Source organism: Nymphalis io, chromosome 3, assembly GCF_905147045.1.
Source record: "Nymphalis io chromosome 3, ilAglIoxx1.1, whole genome shotgun sequence".
Classification (NCBI taxonomy): Eukaryota; Metazoa; Arthropoda; class Insecta; order Lepidoptera; family Nymphalidae; genus Nymphalis; species Nymphalis io.
In genome coordinates, this window is record NC_065890.1 from 2,025,013 (window position 1) to 2,037,143 (window position 12,131).

Consider the following 12,131-nt stretch of genomic DNA (forward strand, 5'->3'; position numbering starts at 1 on the left):
GTGGCGCATTGATGATGTGAGCGATGGTTAATATTTTTTACAATGCCAATGTAAGAAATGCTATGGGCGTTGGTGACCACTTATCAATAGGTGGCCCGGCCCATTTGCTCGTCCGCCTTCCTATTCTATATAAAAAAAAATACACGTATGTAATATATAAATAAAGATCAATAAAACGATTCAATTAATGACTTCAATTGTATTTTATCGTTACGATTATCGAAATTCATTTTTATAATAAAAACAATAACATATCGATATACGGTACATCACTTGTAACATCTGATAAAGATAAGCAATCGTTACACATCATTACAATGTATTCTTAAAATGATTGCAAAATACCTTATCTACCTCATTACAACTTATTATCAATTATTTCTAAATACTCAAGAAATATTTCTTGTTTTTTTTTTTATTGAGTACATGACGAAAAATAAGACAGCTAATTCTGAAATCCTATATATTTTTTTAATTATCATTAATCATGAATAACCTTCCGCGCAAAGGAAACTTTTATTCGGCTGTGAAACATTGAAAAAAAAACATTTTTATTGCATTTCTAGTATATAAATTAAGAAGGACATGCGAACTTATCCTTTCTGCTAGGCTCCAAGATGTTTGTGGTTTTGATATTCCTATTCATTTTTGGTTTAAGTTGATACCAAACTTGTTTCTAGTTATTTGCGCAGGTTAAATATAATACAAATAATTAACCACTTTATTAGTAGTGTTATATATTTTCAAAATCAAAAAAATACTCTTTTCTATTGACTCTAAAAGTATGATTTATTTTATCAATCAATTTTTTTTTTATATAAAGTGAAAATAAAAATTCAAGTTGCTAGGTACTCAAATTAATACGTTTATAGGTTTAAAGATTATTTATTCCCATAAAGACAATTACATCGCTTACATGAGAACACAATTGAAGAAAAAATACAAACAATTAACAGACATTTGTTGTCGTACTTGCATTTTTCAAAGGAGAAAATAACACACAAAACATCACCACGATTTGAAAACCACTCTTATTCCATTCTACATACTCAGACAGGTATTTGTGTAATTATATAATGAGACAGTCGCTTTTTGAATATGTATATCGAACGAGTCAATATTTTTAATGTCTGAGGGTATCTTGTTATAAAGACGCGCACCGTCATATGTTATTGCGGTTTGACCGAACTTGGTATGAGTTTTAGGCAAAACAATGAGACTCGCGCGCCTAGTGCGGGGGCGCCCAGATTTTTTGCTGCTATTAAATTGTAGTTCGGTATGGATATTTTTATTAATAGTTTTACGTATGAAAGTGCAGGTGCTGTAATTATATAATTGTTTTATGCTCATTAATTTAGTTTCGCGGTAATTTTTTTTAGTTGATGTTCGAAATTTAAAATTAAATAACATTTTTATTATTTTATTTTATACGACTTATAGTTTGTCCAATCGTATTTTGGCAGCACTTCCCCAGATTTCGATTAAATATAATAAATGTGGTTTTATTAGGGAATTATAAACTGCGAAACGTAGTTTACGCGGTATGTACCGAACATTAATCCGCAAGGAGGCATGGAGTGAGATCAATTTACTTATTAAGTGATTTATGTGAACATTCCATGTTAAATAACTATCCATGTATAAGCCAAGATATCTTTCATGAGTTTTTTCTTGTAAAGGTCTGTTATTTATTGTGATAGGTGTGTAATTTGGTATTAGTTTATTTTTAGCTTTGAATAGTATGTAGCTAGTTTTAGAAATGTTAATAGTCAATAAATTGTACTGAAGCCACTCATGAAGGACATCGCGATTGACGAACCAAAGTAAAAGAGGCATGTGTCATCAGCGTAGAGAGTAATAATACTGTTTAAGCCAAGTTCGTGCATATTATTAATGTATACTAAGAAGAGCAGAGGGCCTAGTATTGATCCTCGTGGAACGCCATAGGATATGGGTAGTGGGGGACTTTGGGAGTTACTATCAATTTTTACTTTCTGTAATCTGTTCTCGAGGTACGATTTAAACATTTAAAGCTTTGCCGACAATACCAATGACTTGCAGTTTCTTTAACAGCAATTTGTGAATGACGGTGTCAGGCCTTTTTTAAATTTTAAATTTTTGACGAGCCGGTTGGCGTGGTTGGTAGATACTTGCCTTTTCACGCCGAAGGTTGTGGGTTCGATTTCCACCCAGGACAGACATTTGTGTGCATGAACATGTCTGTTTGTCCTAAGTCTGGGTGTAATTTTCTATATAATTATGTATTTACAAAAGAAAAGTAGTATATGTAGTATATCAGTTGTCTGGTTCCCATAGCACAAGCTTTGTACAAGCTTAATTTGGGATCAGATGGCCGTGTGTGAAAAAATGTCCCAGGATATTATTATTATTATTATAAATCAATGAAAACTCCCAGTATAATGTTTTTTTTATCAATATTGTGTTTAATTTTGGTTACCAGATCAATTGTTGCTGTGAGTGTATTACTTTTAGGCCGAAAACCGTACTGCCAGTCAAAAAAGAAATTTATAGAGTTTAAGTAGTTCAGTAGCCGTGTATGTAGAAATTTTTCGAATATTTTTGATAATATTGGCAATACAGAGATTGGTCTATAATTTCCGGGGTCTGTTCTTGTTCCCGATTTGTAAATAGTTTAACCACACACTCGCTCCAATTTTATATTTAATTATATTTAAGAATAATACGAATTCGAGTTTTAAATATATAACTGTGCAATTAATTATATCTTAAAATAGCTCATTAACATAATATGAAAGTGTATATTTTTCAAATATTAGTTACTATACTAACATTTTAAAAACAGTCACATTCCTTAGTCACAAATTAAATAGTTTCAACATCTATATTCTGTTGGTTTAAATCATAAACCACCCGCCAATTCATTTAATTCCCACAATAGGCTGTTCAATTACACATGACGCGAATGTCCAAAGATGGTAACGATCATCAGATCATAAACAAGACCGCAAAGGTTTACTGCTTCAATAATTAATCCTCTTTAAGGATATACAGAAACAAAATGACCAGGAAACGCACAATCTTCCATGGAAAGCATAATTTTGTGGCACAATAGTGCAGCCGTCGTCGTTATTTGCGTACGCGCACAATACTCCTTTGATGTCGCCGCATTTACTCAATAAGCAGATACGTCGGTTGTGTCACCAGGTGTCGAGATTTACGCAGGATGTCCAGGTTAGCGAAACCTCTTTGAAGGGCAATTGATATATGATTAGGCACGGAATACATTATTTATTTAACATTTATAATTGTCATTTTTTTTTATAGAATAGGAAGGTGGACGAGCATATGGGCCACCTGATGTTAAGTGGTCACCAAACGCCCTTAGACGTTGGCATTGTAAGAAATGTCAACCATCGCTTATAGCCAATGCGCCACCAACCTTGGGAACTACGATTTTATGTCCCTTGTGCCTGTAATTACATAGCAATCATAACATTAAACTACCTCAATACAAATGAGAAGTCGAGATGGACCAGTGGTGAGAACGCGTGAATCATGATCGTGGGTTCAAACCCGGGCAAGCACCACTGTTATTTCATGTGCTTAATTTCTGATTTTAATTCATCTCGTGCTTTACGGTGAGGGAAAACATCGTGAGGAAACCTGCATGTGTTTCTATTAATAATTTCACTGAAATTCTGCTACATGTGAATTCCACCAACCCGCATTGGAGGAGCGTGGTGGAATACGCTCAAACCTTCTGAAAAAAAGGAGAGGAGGCCTTATCCCAGCAGTGGGATATTCACAGGCTGTTACTGTACTGTACTGTAACACAGTATTATTGTATTTCTAACGAAGAATAATTAAAACCATCGAATCCAACATGTACCATTTTGTATATCTAATACAAAATAATGTAAAGGAAATTGTTGTAAATAATATTATTCTTTATAGAGTACACAAAATCGTCCATTTATTTAATATTTATTTATAAGAACATGACATGCTAGAATCAAAATTCAATTTTGTACTCGTAGAATGAGGCTGGTCACAATACCGTCGGTTCGATCGTATCAAGAAAAGTCCCCGCAATTCACCACTCACTGGCGCCGAAGCTCACTTTTTACCCGCCAACGTATGTTTTTTTTTTCTTTTATACTAGTGTTGCCAGCTTCAAAATCAGTGACAAAAATATTTTGATTTACACCCAACTGACTTTTAAAATAGTCATAATGTTTGATATAATATTAATAGTTCTAAACAAAGTTTAATTTTAATTATAAATTTAAATAATACCCAGAAAATATAAGCATGAAATTAAACAACAATCGGATGTTTAATTGTTAAAAATCTAATTAATCTCTGACAAGCTATTGATGAGTCAATAAAATGTATAGTGTGTAGTGCGCGCGCATGGGAATCGTGTTATCTGAGCTCCATTACAGCCGAGTGGTACTCACTATCTGAATTGAATAAAATCTGTTATACCAACCATTACATCATGTTATCAGTCGCTTAACTTCTTCAAGGTTTGTTTTCGTTTTCAATCGCTTGTTAAGTTTTGCCAAATTGTAATTCAAAATGTACTTTATAAGCTTATACCATTTGAATCATTGTTTTAACTGCTAAGTAAATTAACTAATGGTTTGGAATGTAGATTATACCAAAAATCATTGATGAGAAATTTAATTTGTTTTTAAATACTGTTTTTTTTTGACAAATATAATGTGAAATATATATTTAGATATAGAAAATATTAAAATTTTATATAAAATATGATCAAATATTAATCAAAACAAGATCATAGCTTAAAATGAAAACCTTAACTTGGTTTAGATTCTACCAAGAAGAACCGGCAATAAACTTCGATGGATTTCGATTCGTAGTATTTGAGATTACCGACGAGTATACATAACACATGATACGTAAAGGCACATTATTTAAATAAAACCTTCCACTTTTTAAGTATATTTCGTATATTATTATAATATTTACAATATTAATAATTACAAAACAAATATTAGGATCTAACTAAAGCCGATTTGTAATCAATTGCCGTCTATAGATTTTTATTTTCAAATAATTAAAGGCATGCAACCGTTAATATTGTTTTATTGGTTTTTATATAATATTTTTATGTTTAGTAGGTACTTTTCACAGCATGTATTTTCCGTAAGCGGGTTTTAGATTATTTTTTTTAAATGACGATATCACGATCTAAAACAGCTGTTAACTGCCATGTTGTAAACACGATTGTCAATCTGCATTTTGACATTTGTTTTTTTATTATTTTTTTTAACAGATACAGGAGTTCCCCCACTAATCTATTGTAATTTTTTTTTGTTTCGATACAAAATATAATGAAAGTAGCAGCAATTAAAGTTTAACTAAAATATAAGCGTTTAATAATACATAATTATTTCATTATATATGAATTCACCGATAAGAAACGGTCATAAGTTTCTGATGCTATCACTCAACTAAGTATTCGTATTTTTATACCGTAGTGAAAGCAAACTTGATAAGCGACCAGTTATCAACTTAGCTGATACAGTGTGTTTGTCCGTTTATCATCTAAGTTAAACGACAAGTCCGTATTATTTTTCTCGATTTATCTCAGAGCACTGATCACCTTTGAATCTGTGTTAATATTATAATTAATTATATTTATTTTATGCCAATTTATACATAGGGAGTCACAACATATGTATAAATAATCCTTTTTAATTTTATTAATGTCCCACTGCTGGGCTAAGGCCTCCTCTCCGTTTTGAGGAGGAGATTTGGAGCTTATTCCATCACGCTGCTCCGGTGCCGGTTGGTAGAATACACATGTGGCATAGTTTCAATGAAATTAGATACAGGCAGGTTACAAGCACGAGATGAATTATAATCACAAATTAAGCACATGAAAATTCAATGGTGCTTGCCCGGGTTTGAACCTATGATCATCGGTTAAGATTCACGCATTATAACCACTAGGCCATCTCGGCTTTGGCTGGTCCTGATCAACCATACGACCACCTGATCATAAGTAGTCACCACCGCATATACACATCAGCATTGTAAAAAATAATAACAATCCTTTCATCACCAATGCGCCACCAACCTTGGGAATTAAGATGCTTTGTCCCTTGTGGTTGACCAAATAACAACAATACTACTTACTATGCTTCTTGGCGGTAGAATATATGATGAGTGGGTGGTGCCTACCCAGATGGCACAAAGCCCTACCAATAAGTAAACGAAGTCGTTACGCGCCTTGCGACATTAGTAATACACTTAACTACATACTTATTTGATATTATTAAAATTTTGTTCAATTATACGAAACAATTTAATTGCAATTTTTATAATTAAATTGTATGCATATTTATTTTAGTATTTCTTCAAACACTATTGTAAAACGGATTTTAGAATACCTTATTGAAATTTGGGGCGGTGCCGCTGAAGTCCACATCAAAAATCTCGCAAATATCTCAAAGTGAACTTCTGGAAGTATTAAATAAATTATCGCACTCCTAGAAAAAATATCTAAAACCAAATAAAAATTCAATCAATAAAACAAATTTATAAATAAAAAAATAGTTGCAAGCACCACACATTCACAAATTAACTAAAACTTATTTCTCATCTTACAAGAAACCGACATAAAATCGAATTACCTATATTCCGAACTAAGTATGGCATAAAAACTATATTATTTGAAGCACAGCTTTACAATTCATTATCAAAAGAGGTTATAAATGTAAATTCAATTAATGTATTCAAAAAAAAGATTAAAAATTTACAACACAAAATGTAGACATAAGTTATAATAATATCCTGGGACATTATTCACACACAGCCGTCTGATCCCAAACTAAGTAGAGCTTGTACTATGGAAACCAGACAACTGATTTACTACATATACTACTTTTCTTTTGTAAATACACACTTATATAGACAATTACACCCAGACTCAGGACAAACGGACATGTTCATGCACACAAATGTCTGGACTAATTATCAAGACAATTGGATGAATGCTGTAAAAATTGATATGTTAAAGCGCCATCTATTGGAGTTTCAACGAAGCGATTATTATAAAACCACCTTTATAAGAAAATACATATAATATGCGCTCATTTTAAATAAATAATAATAGAAATAAATTTTTCAAATAAATACTAGCAATTTATATCAAGGAATTACTAATATTCCCATTGACCCTACTAGGAAAATGGGTAAATTTATATCCTGAATATTATAGATGATACAATAGCCCGAAAGTTCAGAATCGAACCCGCGACACATACATGGCTTGAGCTTGAGCTGTTGAGGTTAAAATATCAATCAATTATCAATACCAAATCCAATTACAAAAAAAACAATATCAAATACTCGCTGCGTGAGCTGGTCGTTTCCACGATATAATAACCGAGCTATCACCACAGCTTAATAAATAAACAATCAAAGAATACACGAATAGATAGATAAGCGTGTAATGAACCCGCACTTTGAATCGTTCGTATAAATAAAAAATATATCCACATCAATCATACTAATATTGTTAAGTTGTATTTTAAATACTCGATTGTATGTGTATTCGCATATATCTGGCAAAGGTCCTTGATCTAAGTCCAAATCGGTTAGGAGTTCAAATCGTTTTTTTTTTTTTGTCAATGGATTATTGACAGCTAGCTAAACATTCTGATTAAGAAATACATTTATAGCTGTTGGTTTTAAGTTTGATCGGAGGCATCAATGACGGACTGCCATCTCACCGCGCATTTTTGCATTACAATGTCTCATACACAGAAGAATAACCTTGAGATTGGACCCGTGGCCGAAATATGACAACAACGTTCGTATCACATAAATACCTAATGCCAACCGAATGCCTTTATATACTTATTTAACAATGTCTATAGTTCTATATTAAAAAAAAATTATCCATATCTATAACCAATTTTGAAAAAAAGTTTTGATACAGGTTTATTTAATATTCACTATCCCAATAATAAAGGATTGAAGGAATGATTAAAAAAAATCAATGCACTTATTTCTGAACGCGACCGATGTCGCGAGGACAACTTGTATTAAAACAGCTTGTATTCGATCTGTCACCTTGACATTACGTTGTTGCCGACGAAATTGTTATCTTATGAACTTTCTCTTTAATAACATATTGATAGTGTCAACATTCGAGTCATATTTTGCTTACACGAACGAGATAAATAATTATCAATAATTAATTATTTTAAACAGCGACATTCGAAATCACACGAAAAAGCTCAATAATCCGCTTCATATCACTATGCACAGTTTTTGCTATACAAATATAGTAAGGTTATGCTAACGTACAAACAACAACCTAATATCATAGATATCACTCAAACACACACACGAAAATCTATACAGTTATATATGTAGGAAATGTTAAGTAATTATTAAAAGAGTTATTTCTTTTAAACTGTAATTTTATATAGAATAGTATACTCCCTTATTAGAATTAAACAAATATACACGTATATAAAATTATTTCAAAATTTATTAAATTTTTCCTACATTTTTTGCGTTTAGGAATTTCACGTGAATCGGGGGACTTTTGTTATTCAAGCTATTTGTACAAGTCATTCTGAAACCGTATATATCGATACCTTGAGTCATTAATTCAAGGAAAAATCGTTGTACAGATGTTGAGGAAGGAGTAATGACCTATTATCTTAACCTATTAAACCAAAAATATATAAAAGTCAAATTATTCGAAATAAAACCAGTTTTTGAACGTTTTTTTTTTATATAAAGATTTTTACTTATCCATAAAAATATTTCTTTGCTATTATTTCTCCGTAAAAAGTTATCTGACCTTTATTTATTTTATAATTATCGAATATTTTTTCTACTCGGTGGTTATATTCTTAATTCGAATGACTACAGTTAAATTTCAAAAAGTTTTTACCATCTGTAAACAAACTTGTATTTAAAACGTTATTTTCGAATAATAAAGCCTACCAGTGTCATTTACCAGTGTAATTTGTCATTACCACAAACTGCATTTCTAGAAATTTCTGGAATTACTTTAAAAACCAGCTTGAATAAAAACAATATTAAGTATACATTTTACCATTGTGATATATATACGAGTGACATAGTTGAGATGGCTCATTGAATTATATATTTTTTTTTAATTTATGCATTCTATTTTAATGCTATTACTCATATATATTTTATCTGCCAGAGTTCAGTTTATATTACGAGTGTGGACGATAATAGTATAAGGTGTCAGGGTCTAACTTACGACTTTCGCATCGTATATCGCTAAGGTAAAAATGAATCCATTTTTATTTTAAGATCGATAATTTTAAATCGGTGTCAAAATTGTTTAATTTTTATACAATATAATTTTATTAAGTGACATATTTTTATATAATTAAATTAATAGATTAGTGATTAATAGAGATTTGAAAATATGAGTGTCAATACATTATGAGTAGATTTTGATTTTGATTTTGATGAAGAAAATATATTATATCGCGCCCCGTTTTTATTGATAATATTATATAAACTTATCATTAATTTCAATAAATTCTGATATCTCTAATATAATAAGACATTAAGAAATGAAATATAAATGTGAAAAAAAATGATGAGATGATAAAAAGAATAAGATAAATTACGGATGTAGTTTAGTGTGGCAGTTAATTATTGGGACGCAGGTTGAAGATCGATCCATGGATTGATCATAGAATTGCAGCTATTATTACTTTTTATTTATGTTAATAACAAATAAATATAATGATAATAACAATAATAACTACAAACCCGAACAGATAAACTCACTTTGCACGTTTTTGAATTTGTCATAACAAAACTGTTAAATATTTCGTAATTAATTTATTTTGTAATTAATTTGATTTAAATCTAATTAAATTCAAATAAATAGTTTTTAATATAAGAATATATATAGTAATATAACTTTATAACAATGTCGTATCGTAATATGAAAAAGAATCAAGTATTTCTGATTTATAGCTTTGTGAGAAATATAAGGAACAAACAGACTTATAACTTAAAAACATATGTGGAATATTAGTCATGGTTAACAATTTATTTTAGTATTTAAAAAAAAAAACCTTAATTTTTTTTAAGTTTGAATATTTATGTCATTTTTTTTTATTATCTGTCCAGTCGAACGTGACTAACTATCAAATATCATAGACAATTTTGCATTTAAAATACAAGATGAACATTTCCGGGACTTTATATAAAGGTGATTACAGCATCATTAGTATGGACGTTACCTATGGAAACCATTGGAGCGCTATGGCTACTTTTATTCGCTTATTATTGCCATTCGGTCTAATGGGCAGCTTTAAAGGCTTCCGTTGTCATATCGAGCTCGTGGCTCGAATACCTGGGTCGAACTAATTATTGGCTGTCAAAATATTCACGGTAGTTTGGAAAATGTCAATGTTTACACTCACTGAAAATGGTCATACACTTAAATTGTCTCCGATCGTGTGGCATTGACATCCCAACAAATTATGAAAGAATAGAGATTTCACCTGTATTTGCGCACACACAAGAACTATAATATATCCTGCGCAGTTAGCTATTCTCAATAGAGAATTTCACAAAAATCTAACAATGACGTAAGCACAAAACAATATATAAAAATTATTATATGTTGTTATATGCTTAGTCATATAGTTCAGTAGATATAGACATAGTTAAATATTTTAATCAATATTTAGCCTAAATACCCACATATATACATATATAAATATATTCCTACCGTTATTGATTCCTTTATAAACATAATATAGGATTGTTACAATTAAAATTATACTCGTATTGTATGATTTTTAATCTGTCATAAGTATCTTACAATTTATACCTTATTGCTATTATAATACATGCTATATTTGTATAATGACATCTAGATCAACATGAATGCATTATTAATTCAAACCGCAATTTAAGATAATGTTTAGTCGACTGGAAAACTTTACCGGCAAAGTTTAACCAAATACATTTTTCATCGTAATTATGTCAGTTAATCAATCAATACTATTTCTTATTATTAATTATAAGTAATTTAACGATCTCGTTTAAGTTTAAAAACTTTGTTTTAAAGATATTTCTGAACGCAAGTTCTTTGAATGCAATGGTTTTTTTTAAATTGTTTAAAAGTTGTTTGCTTACGTTTTAAAGGCTTGGGATTGCTCTGTTTCCTTCGCGACATGTCCTAGCACGGTGCACCCGTCCCTCCCAACATGTCACACACAGCACTAAACACGATAAAATCCTTGTAAACTTAGCACTAAGATTACACACACCCGACTCGTTCGGCGGTCGGAGCGACACTGGCGTCTAGAGGCGTATTTTCCTCTGCGGTACCAATTCGCGAAGGAGATGAGGGCTGGGTCTGGCTCCGCCTACTTTGGACCCCCCTCCGCCCCTCTCGTAGCGCGTAGAGGCGTAGCGTCGTAGACTTAGGTTTTAGAAAAAAGATTTACTAAAAATTAATAATTTTATTTCTGAATTAAAAGTTTACCTGAAGTTGGATAATGAGCGGACAATTCTGAACCATTCAGAACAGCTTAGTACAGTACTGTGCCGGCGTTATAATTTGAGAAGCGTGGATTTAAATTCACATCAGCTTTTAAAACAAATTTATTATTGAGTCTTAATTGTGCACTTTACTACGATTCAATATATAATAATAATAATTTTTAAAAGAAATAAGCCTTTGGTTTGGTTTCCACTTAGATCCTTTGTGTTGATGTTTGTGTAGATATGGGTTTGTGTGGAGCCCGTCTGGATTGAAACAACCCACAATACGCATTCTATCGTCAAGTTGCAATACACAGTATTTTTGTGTTTCGGTTTGAAGGGTGATTGAGCCAATGTAACTACAACCACAGAGGATAGCCATCTGTGTTCGATATACCTTTTTTGTAACTGTGCCAATGTCTATAGGTGACCACTTACCATCTGGTGGCCCATTTGCTAGTCTGCCTAATTATTTAAAAAAAAAAGACATGAACTGTCGGATGTGAAAATTAATCTACAAGTTATTTTTTATTAATACCAATCGGCATTAAACCAGACCGAACTGCATCACTTTAATAATTCATATAACCGGAGCGATCGGATCGGAG

The 12,131-nt window shown here is 31.3% G+C and overlaps 1 protein-coding gene across 1 annotated transcript in view; it reads right to left on the reverse strand.

Moving 5' to 3' along the window:
- Positions 1-11,321, reverse strand: part of LOC126781290 (zinc finger protein ush) — a 222,682-nt gene extending 211,361 nt beyond the window's left edge. The window contains exon 1 of the mRNA XM_050506202.1: positions 11,173-11,321. Within this exon, the coding sequence (XP_050362159.1) occupies positions 11,173-11,212 (40 nt within the window). The 5' untranslated portion in view covers positions 11,213-11,321. The remainder of the gene's footprint in view (positions 1-11,172) is intronic.
- Positions 11,322-12,131: the final 810 nt, after the last annotated feature.